A 15460-nucleotide genomic window follows, 5' to 3' on the forward strand; every position below is an offset into this window, starting at 1 on the left:
ATCGGAAAGGGAGGAACATAGTTATGGCCGTAGAAAGGTACCAGGAGGGATTCTGTGATGATGCCGCCTGTGTCTTGACTGTGAGGATGGTCACATGATTTGCATACGTGGTAAAATTGTATAGAACTAAACATACACAAACACACACATATACACACACAGTGCATGTAAAACACATGAAATATAAACAGGGCCAATGAATTTTTTGCAGTGCCAATGACCTGGCTGTGATATTGTGATACTGTGCTAGTCATCCAGGATGTCACAACTGGAAAAAACTGAATAAAATCTATACAGAATCACTCTCTCTGTTGTTTCTTATAAATTCATGCAAGTTGACAATTATTTCAAAATAAAAATCTTTAAAAAAAAGATAATAAAAGGATGGATATCAGGCAAAAATATCCTAGAGCTATCAGGCAAAAAAACTGAATAAACTGTGGTTTATCCATACTGTGAACTATTATGTAGTTGTTTTTAAAAAGTTGAAAATACCTAAAAATAAGTACTTTAACTTTTTAGAAATAACTAGCAATAAATTAGAACTCATTTACTTAGTAGAATGTTTAGAAGATGTAAAATGAGCAAACTAAAGTTCAGAAAAGTGAGTGATATGATTTCATTTTGATGAAACCATGCCAAAAATACCCTCCCATATGTGTGTAAATCCGAACATATCTGTCTTTGTGTATGTGTGTGTGTTATTTTACAATGGGTAAATATATGTGAATATACTTACCAGTTTATTAACATGAATAACCTTGCAGGAGGATGGATGGTGCAGATTGCAGGATGGGAATGGAGGAAGGAAGACAACTAGAGAAAAAAAAAAAGCACCAAAACTACCAGTATATATGAAACAATCCCAATGTATATTTATATACAATTATGTATGTGCATTTTGTTCTTGTAAATTTGAAGAAATTTTAAGACTTATTTTTATTGTTATTTTATATCATTATTCAATAATTTTAAATCTACTGATATACTACTTGTAATACATATATATAATCTAAGTAACCAATTAAAAGGTACAATTCAGTTGTTTTTAGTATATTCACAGAGTCGTGCAACCATCATCACAATTTTAAAACATGGTCATCACTCTCAAAAAAAAACCCTAAATCCATTAATAGTCACTCCCTGCAGTTCCCTTCTCCAGCCCTAGGAAACCCCTAATCTACATTCTGTCTCTATAGATTTGTCTGTTATTGACCTTCTATTTATACAGAATTATACAATATATTGTTTTTTATAACTAGCTTTTCTTTTCACTTGGCATGACGTTTTCAAGGTTCACGCATTTTGCAGCATATATCACAACACTTCATTTATTTTTATTGTCAAGTAATATTCAATTATATGGATGCATTACATTGTATTTATCCTCTCAAGGGTGTAGCCTTGGCCATGTGCACAGTTTTGGGATGGCAGTGGTTATAGCAGGGCTCTCTTTGTCCCTTTTCCTAATCTTTCTGTTGTCTGTCTCATTTGATGTCACATCCAAATATTAGAATCCAGTAATTGCCTGCTGATTACTCTATTGTTTTTGACAATTTCTGAGCTATAAATTGCTCCAGAGTCTGCTCCAATTAAATTTGGGAAGGAGGAATTTTTGAAGCTATCATTTGAAATTGTTTTGTTTTATTTTGTTTTTTCCTCAGCAGTGGTCTACTTAACTGTCTTTCTCTGTTTCTCTAAAACTAGCTGACCTACCATTTAGCTTATTTCCCTACTGTAGCTATTAGCCACTTTTTAGTATCTCCATTGGGTTTTTGGGGGTATTTTTTGTTTTGTTTTTTTTTTAGAGACAGGGTCTTGCTCTGTCACCCAGGATGAAGTGCAGTGGTGCAATTATAGCTCACTGCAACCTTGAGGTCTAGCTGGGACAACAGGCACATGCCATCATCTCTGGCTACTTTTTAATTGTTTATAGAGATGGAGGTCTTGCTTTGTTGCCCAAGCTTGTCTCAAAATCAAGCGATCCTCTCATCTTGGCCTCCCAAATTGCTGGGATTACAGGAATGAGCCACTGTGTTACCTCCATTGATTTTGATAACACCTTAGGCTTAAACTTCCTCACACTCTGTGTCAAATAAACTCAGTTCCACAAACAAACAAAAAGTTCCATTTGTTTGTGGAACTGAGTTTATTTGACACAGACTACTCATGGATTGAAAGAATTAATATGGTTAAAATGGTCCTACTTCCCACGACAATCTATAGATTCAATGCTATTCCTATCAAACTACCAACATCAGTTTTCACAGAACTAGAAGAAACTTTTCCAAAATTCATGTTGAATCAAAAAGAGCCCAAATAGCCAAAGCAATTCTAAACAAAAAGAACAAAGCCAGAGGCATCACATTACCTGACTTCAAACTATACTATAAGGCTACAATAACCAAAATAGCATGGTACTGGTACAAACAAGACATAGAGACCAGTGGAAGAGAAAAGGGAACCCAGATATAAAGCCACACACCTACAGCCATCTGATATTTGACAAATCAACAAAAGCAACGGGAAAGGGACTCCCTATGCAACAAATGGTGCTAGGATAGCTGGCTAACCATATACAGAAGAATGAAACTGGACCCCTACCTTTCACTATATAGAAAAATTACCTCAAGATGGATTCAAGATTTAAATATAAGACCTCAAACTATAAGAATCCTAGAAGAAAACTTAGAAAACACCATTTTGGACATTGGCCTTGGGGAAGAATTTATTACTAATTCTTTGTATTTGTTTGCAACAAAAACAAAAATTGGTAAGTGGGACTTAATTAAACTACAAAGCTTCTGCACAGCAAAAGAAACTATCAACAGAGTAAACAGGCAACCTACAGAATGGGAGAAAATATTTGCAAACTATGCATCCAACAAAGGTCTGATATCCAGAATCTATAAGGAACTTAAATAATTGAACAAGCAAAAATAAATAACTACATTAAAAATGGGCAAAAAACATGAACAGACACTTCTCAAAAGAAGACATACAAATGGCCAACAAACATATGAAACAATGCTCAATGTCACTGATCATCAGAGAAATGCAAATCAAAACCACAATGAGATACCATTTCACACCAGCCAAAATAGCTATTACTAAGAGGCATAATAGCTGCTGCCGAGGCTGCAGAAAAAAGCAGGCTCTTATAAACTGTTTGTGGGAATGTCAGTTAGTTCAGCCTCTGTGGAAAACAGTTCAGAGATTTCTCAAAGAATTTAAAACAAACTACTATTTGTTTGTTTTAAATTTTAGACCCAGCAATCCCATTACTGGGTCTATATCCAAAAGAAAATAATCATTCTACCAAAAAGATATCTGTGCTCATATGTTCATTGCAGCACTATTCACAATAACAAAAACATGGCATCAGCCTGGGTACTCATAAGTGGTGGATTGGATAAAGAAAACAGGGTACATATATACCATGGAATACTATGCATCCATAAAAAAGAAAAAATTATATCCTTTGCAGCAACATAGATGCAGCTGGAGACAATTATTCTAAGGAAATTAATGCAGGAACAGAGAACCAAATACTGTGTGTTCTTACTTATAAATGGTAGCTAAATATTGGGTATTTGTGGACATAAAGAAGACCGCAGTAGAAAGTGAGGACTACTGGAGTAGGCAAGGATGGAGGGGGACAAAGGATGAAAAACTAACTATTGGGTACTGTGCTCAGTACCTGGGTAATGGGATCATTCATGCCCCAAACCTTAGCATCATGCAATATACTCAGGTGGCAAACCTGCACATGTACTCCCTAAATCCAAAATAAAAATTGAAAACAAACAAACAAATAAGTCAACCCCTTGGAGGAAAGCTTTAGAGCTTTCTGTTCTTATAAACTGACTCTCTCTTTAAGCAAAATCTTTGAGCCACTCTTCCAGGTAAGGGGCAGAAATGATAGCCTCTGGGCTTCTTAGTTTACCTTTCTGAGCATGGAACCTCTACCCTATATGTGAGCAGTCGAGGGTGGTCAAGGTCACAATATATTTGGCCTGACCCAGCTGAGATAAACTTTCTACTCTATGAATGGGGTCTCGGTAGAAGAAGGGAGCCCCTGACCTCTCAGCCACACTCACCAGGAATTGAACCTCTAAAACTTAGATTTAGAGGAAATTGGAAATGCTGGCCTGCTCCTTTCAATGAGAATCCCATGTTGCTTGGTTGAGATTTGAGGAGAAGGGGAGCCCCCTTCCTCTTGGACACACCCAACCAAAGTGGAGCTTCTATGGAGATGAGTTGCAGGAGAAGGAGGGGCCAGAGGGCAGCCATGGCTCAAGTGCTACAGAATCTCAGAATCTCTATTCTTACCAAGTTTTAGTGTCTGTTTTTGGAATAAATATTTTTTCATTATATGCTTTTAGGACACTTCGCAAAGACTTTGATGGTTGGTTTTTGTTGGTATTGTTTTTGGTTTTTGATTGTATGTGGTTTTTTGATTGTTTGTTTATAATTTTCAACAGTTAAGTTTTTTGGCTGGGGCTTGGACCCGTGGAGCTCCTCACACTGCCATTTTGGGAGTAAAATTCATATAATTATTTTTTGAAAAGACTGTGCCAAAGAAAACTTATGTTTTCATGACATACTCTGAGCTTCAGTTTCCTTACGGTAAATAGGGACAATAATTCACACCATGCTGCCTAGGACATGGCAGCCCTGAATAATGGTCAGTTTATTCTTTCCCTCCTCTTGTCTCACTTTTGGGACTTAAAGACATTCTAGTTGAATAAAGATTCCTGCCTGATTAGTGTGTTTTTATGCTTTAAGAATTTTAAAACTCCATAAAAGTATTTTATGTAAAGAGAGTAATATATTTAAACACTATTACAGAATGATCTTCAGACCTGAACCAGGATTCTTTGAGAGGTTTGACTCATGAGAAGATGCTTCAGCAAAACCACAAACAAACAACATGACTCAGGGTCTCTTTTTTCCTTCTTTCTTCTCTTTTATACCTCCCTCTACCCTATCCTCTCCTAGCTCACTTCCTCCATATTGTAACATTTTGTCAACATGTAAAAATTATTGAATAAAAATTGAAGGATTGAACAACTAAAAGAATAAAACTCAGGCAGTCTATATAAATTTTGTAAAGCAGTTCATAACCAGTATTTTCTCTGAGTTGTGTTCTTATATAGCAGTCTGAACCTTGAAATAATTTCCACCACATATATACTCTCTTTTCTAATACATAATTTTTATTTTTATTAATCTAAGGGGTACAAGTACAGATTTGTTACACGGATATATACATAGTGGTGAAGTCTGGACTTTTAGTGTACCCACCACCCAAATAGTGTACACTGGACCCACTATATAATCTGTTCCTCACCCTTCTCCCACCCTCCCCCTTTCTGAGTCTACAATGCCTATTAGTCCAATCTCTATGTCTGTGCACACACACACTCTTTCTCTCCTCTCCCTCTTTCCTTCTCTCTCTATTAAGAAATGAGAATCTCAAGAAAGCCATTCCAATATCATTTATTCAGTTAGTTACTCATGCATTTATTTACAAAGTTGATATAGTAAGTAGGATGTGTATGGTGCTCTGCCAGGCATTTGGCCCTGGTTTGCATTTTAAGAGATGATGAAACAGATTAGAAGAGCTGGCCAATCAGCATATGCTTTGCCAAGCCAAAAAGTTATTGTCATGTTTGCTCAATTTCCATGTAGCATATTCAACTAATTATAATTTAAAATGACCAGGAGGAGCACTGTGGCTGTGATCCTAGGAAAAGCAATAATTGAGATTTTCCTATTCTTCTACCTTGTAACAGCTTTAGAGCTGGCCAGGGACAAATACTATGTTATTTCCAGCTTCTCCTGCAGGTAATGTTGAGCAACTGAAATCTATTAAAATTGATTCATAAATTACTGCACACTCTTTGATCTTCCTTAAAAATCCAGGACCAATCAGCAACAAAATATAATCAAGTGCAATATAGTCTACCCAGGGCTGCTTATTCAAAAAGAGGATGAGGAGATGAGCTAAAAGCCAGACCTGAAAATTCTGTTTAAAACACAAGTTATCTTCTTTTAAATAAATAATTTAGAGACTTGGGATAGAGTTAAAACATTTTTTTAAATTTGAAAATAGAAGAATTTTTTGTACTTTGGATTGTGAAATTACATTGTTTTGTTTAGCCAGCTATTTACTGAATCTTCACTATGTGCAATATTAGCAAAGCATATTCCCTGCTTTCAAGAAATAAGTCAGACACAAATTACTAAAATTGAAGGCAGAAAATATATGTTACAATAGAGAGTCTAAAAATGCCATTTAAGACAGAGAAGAAAGAGATTTATTCCTGTTAGAGAAGATTTGAAGAGATTTCATAAAGGAAATAGCATCTGATTCAAAGCCAACAAATCGACAGAAATGTGGGGACATAATAAATCCAACCAAAGCACATTACGGGCTGCCTTTAGATACCAGTAAGTAATCCTGCCTGTCTAGAGCAGTGGAAAAGGGGAAATCAAGTTAGATAATATGCAGTCAATCATGAAGACCCCAAAATGTCATCAGAGGAGTTGGGAATTGATTTTGAAGATAACAAAAACCACAGAAGGGTTTTGAAACAGAGAGTAGTAATCAAACCTGTGTCTTAAAGGGATTATTCTGACACCATGCATAAAATTTATTTTTTAAATATTAGAGGTAGAAAGACCAATACAGAAGTCATTCTTCCACTAGACTAGGTGGGCCAGAACTACGAGAACAAAATCAATGTAGGCAGCAGTTCTGTAAATATAAAACAGGAAATAGAATGAATAATGGGAATGGATCACACTGGGAAGAGGGATGATAGAACTTGGGGACTGATGTCAGCAGTGAAAGAGGAGCAGAAGATGTTTTGAGGTTTAATGTCTGTATGCCAGGAAAGTTGACAATGCCCTTAAAAAGAGAAAGGAAGCAGAAAAAGATGAAATTTGAGAAAAAAAGAAAAGCAATGTATCATTTATTCAATAAATTCGTATTAGGCACTTACTATGTGCCAGGTGGCTGCTCTGGGGGGATGAGAGAGTTATCTTTAAATTTTAAAGCTCTTTGTGGAAGAGGCACTTTTCCAATCTGTGCTTCTCCAAAGGCAGAGCTGGAGCAGTGAGTAGAAGCAAGGTAGGAAGTGAAATATCTTTCTAATACATTGAGGCTTCGTGAGAAGTAGTAAGAGCTCTGTTACAGGCAGTATTCAAGTAGAAGTTGGAAGATATTCTTCTAGGAACATTGTAGCCAGGGATGCCTATGTTAGGAAGGAGGTTAGACTCACCTTTCTGCAAGCTTTAGAGTCTATTTTTCTGATGATCTAGTCCTGTGGGTTCTATTCTTAATCCCTGGTTTCTCTCAATTATTAAATAAATTACTTAGTCTATCTGCCATTCAGTCAAACTCACACATTTACATCTGTTATTCTTGAATTATTTTGGATTAGGACTCATCTTCTTTATTAAAAAAAAAAATCTACACAGTTAATGTTACCTTTATAGCTAATTTAGAATGGTAACCCCAGTAGATTGGGTTATAAATATCAGAGGGGGAAAAGGATTTCTTGTGCCTAATAATACTTTTGTTTGGAAGAACCATGCAAACAATAAATAAATTATCTTGACTTCAAGATTGCGATGCAGTTTGTTGCAGTATTTCAGAAAAGAAAAAATATATATATCTCAGAGAGGCTCATTTTGCGATAGCATGGTAAAGAAACAGAATACTTACTCTCCAAACACTGCAAAGCTTTAGATCAGAAGCATTTATCTGTGCTGCATTTTAAAAAAAGAAGAAAAGACAGGAAAGAAAGGAAAAGGAGAAAGGGAACCTGTCGTGAGCTCTGTTATAAGCTATAGTTCAAGCTTCGCATTTCCTGGTTCTTTTGAAACGTAAAATTCCACAACAAATAGCTCTGTAACGTATAACCAGTATGAAGATTCAATTCAGATTTAAGTACTTTGGTTTGCTTTTGAATCTTGCTATTTTCTGCATTTGTTTTGACTGCTCTCATCATTCAAGATTGACGCTTGGATGGGTGTGTAGGAGGAAGCAGCAGCAGCAGGCTTACAGCTTGCAGACAAAAAAAATCTGCCTTATCTGATGGCTATTATTGAAAATGCGAGGTGTAGCCTGGGCTGGGTAATGAAGGGGAGCGAGCGAGGGGGAGCAAGGAGCATGGAGCTGCATACTGATGAGTGTAGGAGTACTTGATAAAAAAGAATTCTGGCTGCCGGCCGTGCATTGCTCATTGTGGAGTACTCCAACAATCACATAGAACGCAGACCAGCCCAAGCTGACAGCTTGATATGCCTTCTTCTGCTGCCTGGTTTTGGGGGCTGTATGACGTACTGGTCGGTAGTAAAGATTAATATGTAAGAAATGTGGAGCTAGGATCAAGTCATACTCCACAGCCTGCCTGGCAAACTATGTTTTACTTCTGACTTTGCTCTCTCGCTGAGAACATTATCTGTCAAGCTGGCGGGCTCCTTTGATAGCAACTTTCCCAGGGGCATGATGTGGCAATGCCACCTCTCAGCCCAGGACTACCGCTATTACCCTGTGGACGGCTACTCCCTGCTTAAACGCTTCCCTCTTCATCCTCTTACAGGACCCAGATGCCCTGTCCAAACAGTGGGACAATGGTTGGAAAGCATTGGGCTACCTCAGTACGAGAACCACCTGATGGCTAATGGATTTGACAATGTGCAGTTTATGGTAAGACGCTCTCTGTGTCCACGGAGCTGCCTTTTGTCTGTCTTTGCTTCTTATGTGTCTTATATGGCTCAGAGGCAGCCTGATTTGCACCAAAATCGGTCAGATTTATATATGTAACTGCATCGGAAAATTGGATGCCCTTAGGACTGAACTTACTGTGTACATATAGACTCTTGATAAAAAATGAGATCTATATGTATCCATATACATATGTGTTATATGAATGAACTGGTGAGAGTGCTATTTATAGGCAGTGAAAGAAGATTAATATTGATATTCTCCCTGTCATTCTTTGTATGTTTTTTTATAAATTTGTAATCTTAGAATACTCATATTATATTACTCTTCAGCTAATTCTTGATTCTTATATTACTTCACTTGAGCACCAGCATTTAGTGGTTAATCAGACAATTTGTCATGTTTACGGTGTGAAGATCATTTCTTTTCCTGATAATTGTTCAATAAGCAGTTTAAATCATGTGGACAACCTTCAGTTAATTAGCAAACTGCTTCAGATGGTCAGTTATGGAGAGCGTTCACTTCCACATGCTGATTGAAGAGTGATGAAGTATTGTTTATTACTTTAGGTGGAAAATAAACACTTTGGTCATTTAGCTGTCAATATTTAGAAAGAGGTTTGTAGACTAAGTATAGTCATGTACTTCTGAATACTGATCTACATGCAGTCTAAACCTGGCATGTGCTAACTTTCCACCGTTTTGCATATAGGTGAGGAAGGAGGATGGGGAAGTGTGCAGACCAAAAATTCAGCTTTCTAATCATTTCCATACCTCCCCCAGTGCTCATCAGTTCCCCTTGTTAGGCTACGTCACAGCTTTATTACCTTTCCTTGCTTTTAAGTACCCATCACACATATCAGTGATCCCTAAATTTAGAGAGACCTACATAACACAGGCATGCAGCACACAAATGACTTGTGGAAATAAGTACCAACCCTTCCTAAATAAAATAATAGGGCTGACACCTGCAGCTTACTAGTACAAGAAATGATAACACAACAGTGAGAGCTGGTTAGATTTTTAATTTCTATCTCAGATTATTTTTCTCTGAGGTTGACTTGAGTATTATAGATTTAAAGATTATTAACATTATTCAACTTCTCCTTCTCCAAAAGTATATATTCCCACGAGTTTTTAAAAATAAAAAAGACATAAATATAGGAAGATATATGAGCTCTAAGTAATTGTATGTACAGAATGCTTTATGACTGATTTGTTGGGTTTTTTTTATACTGAAATATGCAGCTACTGTTATTTTTCTTGTTTTCTTTAGTTTAGATCCTTCTGTGTCCTTAAGTACTGTCACTGGTTATATAGACAAGATATTGTGGGTATTGAAATGAAAAAAAGTGGAAGTTCTTCAATTGCTATGAAAGTCTTAGAACACTGAGCAGATTTAGGACAGACTTAGGACATTAAATAGATGGCATTAAGAATTAAAGAATCAAACAGAATTTAAGTCTTTTCATTATTATTTGTGTTTACTGTATATTTAAATATCTTAATTCTTTCTCCCTATGTCTACTTGAAATAAGGGTTTCTCATTCTGGCCCCTGAAACCCTTGTCCAAATTTATTCTGGTCCCATGAGAAGTTAGGTCTTTGGATTTCCTGGATCATTTGGCCACTCTGAAAGACTTTAATTCAGCTTATTTTTCCTCTGAATGTTAAACATGTATGAGCAAATATAATACCTTTTTGAAAGCCTCAAACTGAAAGGTTAATCAAACAGTTTTCAAATAAGCATTTGAAGAGTGATCGTAAAAATTATTCATGAATGAATCATGTATAAGCACTGCAAAATTTATCTGGAAGGCAAAATCCTGGACATATGTGATGTAACCAAGGTCTAATCACAGAATATATTCTTTACTTGTTTAATTTGAAATATTCTGTATAATTTTCTAGAAAATAGTATTAATTTAGACGGGCCAATCAAATACTTTCTTCATGAGACAGAATTATCTTTTTAAAAAAACTTTGAATTGCCATTTAGAGGCATTAATTAATTATGAAAATGAAGCAAATCATGAAGTGGTATCATCAATTAGTATTTTACATGCTGTTATACACCATTTATTTGCTATTAGAATCATAGTGATTAATGTCTACCTTTATAAAAATTATTTATTGATCTACATAATCTAATTTGTGTAATTACAAACTTAAATACATGAATATGATTGGCTCACTGTAAGAAACACATTTCTTTAATGTGGTGAAAAATCCGTTAGACTTGCTTAGTCTCCACTCAGTATCATATTCTAGCTTTTGTTTTTCTTGAAGCACATTCTGACCTGCATTTATTCCTCCTGTTGCCTAAGCAACAAGCACCGCACTCCTATTAACTATGATGTAGTGCAGGTCTTATTAGCTTTTTTGAACAAGACAGTAGAAATCAAAAGGATGTAATTAATGTTGGTTGAAACATCATGGTGCATCCATGCATAGATGTACTTTATTTAGGAAACATTTTCAGGAGTTAATTTTTTATTCAATCAAGAATCCATTAATGAACGTGAACTTAAAGTGTTCATATAAGTCACTTAAAGTATTTATTGAAAGCTTTGAAAATTATTTACTAAATCTGTTCTACATACATACTTCCACAAATAAACACAATATGTGGATGATTTATCACCATGGCTATAGTTATCTTTAATAAAGACTATTATCACCAATGTCTAAGACCCCAATTGTTTTTTGTTTTTTGGGGTTTTTTGAGATGAAGTCTTACTCTGTTACCCAGGTTAGAGTGCAGTGGCGTGATCTTGGCTCACTGCAGCCTCCATCTTTCTAGTTTAAGTGATTCTCTTGCCTCAGCCCCCCAAGTAGCTGGGATTACAGGTGTACACCACTACACCCAGCTAATTTTTGTATTTGTAGTAGAGATGGGGTTTCACCACGTCGGCCAGGCTGGTCTAGACCTCCTGACCTCAAACGATCCACCCACCTCGACCTCCCAAAGTACTGGGATTACAGGCGTGAGCTACCCATGCCTCCCCCTACAATTGTTTTTAAATATTTGTCAATTATTGCTCCTCCTTTAGGCTAATATTTATCCTTGATTTTACAGATGTTTGAATTTTTTCCCCATATCTTAAGGTCCAAATTTTAAACTTGTCCTTTATGTATTTCATTTTGGTTTCCGTTTTGGTTTGTAGAATAGTTGTGCACACAGGTTAGATCCTTCTGTGTCCTTAAAAATGTGAAATGAGTAGAAACTGGTACAATCAAAGAATAGTTAGAAAGGTACATCAGGTTACCTGAGACTTTAGGAAAGTCACATCTATGTTTAAACCGAAAGCCCTTCACAACAGAATCTTTTGTCTTAAAATCTGCCCAGATCCCACCCTTCCTGTTTATCCCCTCAGAAGTCAAATATCACCACCTCCCTCCTGCTTGGCGAAGCCTACCTGATACTCACCTTTGGGAATGCTGCCATGCCCTCTCACATTTCACTCACCTCCCCTGAATTTGCAACATATAGAATGTGTCTAAGTTTCCACATTTTTTTTTCACCAAGGAGCTTAGGTATGAAATGATTACTATACAAAAATGCACATCCTTATTTACTTCCTCATTGTATTTGTCCCTACCATCATATGTGTTTTTCAAAGTCTAATGACTGCTTCCTAAATTTTAAATCCCAAATGATCTATTCTTATCTTAATAACTTTGCTCATCTCTACTCTCTACCCACTCCTCCTGGACAGACATTTCCTTTCCTTCCCCTCTGTCTTTTATCCTCGAGGGTATAACTTAATTCCTGCCTAGTTCAGGTAGCTTTCCTCAATGAATGCAGTCCAGAACAGCCTCTTTTTTCCTGAACTCACGCAGTGGTTATGTTTGATATGAAAAAAATATATTTGGCATGCCATTATTCTCTCTCTAGAAATAGGAGTTAAGTTTTCACTTGTATGTATCTTGTCTTCCCAATTAGACTGGAAGCTTCTCAAGTCCAAGTTCTGTGTATTCAGTTTCCTTGCCTTCCTCACAACTCCCAGCATAATGCTGTGTGCATAGAAATCAGCCTGTAAAAACCGAAAGCACAACAGATTGTTGTAGGTGGACCTCCAGTCTCATTTTAAAACTGGAAGCCTTATTCTGCCAATGGGAACATGGAACATTAGTACCTTTACTCATTCATGCAACAAACACTCCCTAGACATCATTTATGTGCCAGGGACAGTGTTAAGTACTAGGGATATAACAGTGAATAAGACATGATCCTCACCTTCAAGGAGCGTACAGTATTTCCCTCAGACCTGTATTAGTTACATGCACATCACACACGTACACGTTTCTACATGCACACGTAGGTGCACACACACCTCACCACAGGGATCTTGCCCCTCATTCTTCACATAATCACCATCACTCAACATATGAATTTACTAGCAATTGGTTTGTCAGCAACAAATTACAGCAGATAATAGAAGAGGTAAAGTCTATCATAGCATGAAATAAAGGAAGATGAAGATACTGATGATATCAAAACATTGACAGTGTTATGGTAGATTCATAGTCTGACGACTGTATTAAGGAGTTTATATTACTTGGAGGAGGACTGAATCATAACCTCACCATGATAACTAGCTGGCAGTTATATTTGTAAACTCTAATCAAAATGGGGAAGAAAGAAATTATTACCAACTTATTTTTTAAAGCATCTCCTGTGTTTCTAGCAATTGCCATCTAGGTTGACTTGGAATGCTTTGACCCTTATTAAAATGTTAAAATGCAGCCTTTACAGAATAAGAAGTAACAGTAATACTGATAGCCCTACATGAATTGGCATTTCTGTACACTTGGGTGGACAGCATTCATAAAGGACTTGCTGAAGGTCAAAGTGAGTAGTGCCTATTAGACACTGAAGTGGAGCCACAGAGCTCTTGGTGTCATCCATTTGAACAAAATGTTTGCACAAGGTAGAGCTTATACGTATTTAATTAAAACTTTTTTCCCATTGCTGTGGTGCATTTTACACATTAATGGACTTACATGTTTTTCCACTTTTACATAACTTTTCTATGATGAAAATATCATTTGCAGTTGGCCTGAAAAAATGACCTTTTAAGTACATTAGTAGCATATTGTGATCCAAGTAAGAAGTTAAACTTGTGAAGTGGAAAAATAAATGATCCCTAAAGTGTGAGACTAATCACCCCCCCCATGATAATTTCTTGTTCCAATATTGGTTACGAAAATTTTGTGAACTTACTGGGATTTAAAGATACAAGAGAAAAATACCTGCCAAATTCCCTGTGCCTTCTTATTTCTCAAACAGGCTAGGCTCAGAGTTGAGTGGGTGGCCTTATGTTAAAAGTACAGCTATAGTTTTCTAAAATCATTTAGGCCAATAGTTTCAAACCCACTTTCGAAAGAAAAAAAAAAATAACCTTTTCAACTGCCAGCATTTAAAAATCTGTTGGTATCTAAAAGTCAAAGCCAAGAGGGTTTGACTTTATCTGGACAACAGCTTAATTACAAATATAATTGGCACAGCCTCACAGTGGTATGAGATAGAACTAAAGCAAGACTTCTCATTTCCACTATCTTGTTTCTCTATGATTCAGTTTACTCATCTGTAAAATCAATCTAATGAGGGATCTAGAAGAAATGTTCTTTTTGATTGTTATTTAATATTTTGAGCTCTTTAAAGAGGCAAGTACAATATTGTTGCTGGCAGAGCTACTAATTGTTCTTGTATATCCCATTAGCCTTGCACGAATACTGATTGCTTGTGCAACAGAAAGTCAAAATGAGGGCATATGCAGGGGTGACTATCTTGGAAGAACGGCTTTCAGAAAAAAAAAAATTATTTGAATCTTATGTTAAAAAGAAGCCTTTTCTTCCTTCTGGAAGTTACTCTGATGAAATTTTAAGCATTAAAATATGCTGCTCCATTTTCTAATAATGCAGTATATAATATAACACCCATTACTAACTAATGCTCACATGAATAGGCCTTTAATTTGGTCATGCAGCATATTTGCATAATTTGATCTCCAGTATTACTTCAAATGACCAGATATTTGAGATGAGAAATTTACTTCATGAATCAGAAGAGTTACCAAAGCTGCTGAATTACAGCCTAATTTTAAGAATTCCAGCCACAATCATATTTCTAGTTTTCCGTAAAAAGACAAATCTTTCAAATAAGCATTCAGTGGCAGTGACCTCCATTTTCTCACTTCGAACCACTTCCTTAACCCTATAATCCAGCCTGTGTCTCAACTTTTCTGCTGAAATTGTCCTCTTTGAAGTCAGCTGTGATCTGATTCTTACCAGTTCCCCGCTCCCTACTTGTTTTTTTATTTTTTTCTCTTTGCTCTCTTTTCAATATCTGATTTTCGCTATCCACTCCTTCTTATTATTTACTCCTCATATGTGTTCCATGACATTATACTCTCCCTTGCAATTACCCCTGTTCTCCTTCTCCTCATGCCTCCAAATAAGGGTGGTATTCTATACCTTCCCATCCCTTAGGGAGATCCCTGGGTCTCATAGATCCATATCTGTTCTCCATGTCTCACCTCTTTCTACCTGGTTCCCAGTGCTGTCCAACTACTCAATAAACATTTCCAAATGCAAAGAGAATTTAGCACAGACCTGGCATAGAATAAATGCCCAATAAATGTTAATTATACTGCAGCCAGCATGATCTTTCTAGAGCACACATTTTCTTTAGCATTACTCTGCTTAAAATCCTTTAG

At 36.3% G+C, this 15460-nt stretch overlaps 1 protein-coding gene across 25 annotated transcripts in view; it reads left to right on the forward strand.

Moving 5' to 3' along the window:
• ANKS1B (ankyrin repeat and sterile alpha motif domain containing 1B) overlaps positions 1-15460 on the forward strand; it is a 1270775-nt gene that overhangs the window by 834745 nt on the left and 420570 nt on the right. For 20 of the 25 annotated variants that reach the window (XM_012469266.3, XM_012469273.3, XM_012469264.3 and 17 more), the window contains exon 15: positions 8616-8722. In XM_012469266.3, coding sequence (XP_012324689.1) covers positions 8616-8722 — 107 coding nt within the window. Of the gene's footprint in view, positions 1-8155; positions 8723-15460 lie in introns of those variants that run through there. The other 5 variants (XM_021675582.2, XM_021675585.2, XM_021675584.2 and 2 more) reach the window with 1 other exon arrangement.

Source organism: Aotus nancymaae, unplaced genomic scaffold, assembly GCF_030222135.1.
Source record: "Aotus nancymaae isolate 86718 unplaced genomic scaffold, 86718_ANA_hifiasm-v0.15.2.pri h1tg000016l, whole genome shotgun sequence".
Taxonomy (NCBI): domain Eukaryota; kingdom Metazoa; phylum Chordata; class Mammalia; order Primates; family Aotidae; genus Aotus; species Aotus nancymaae.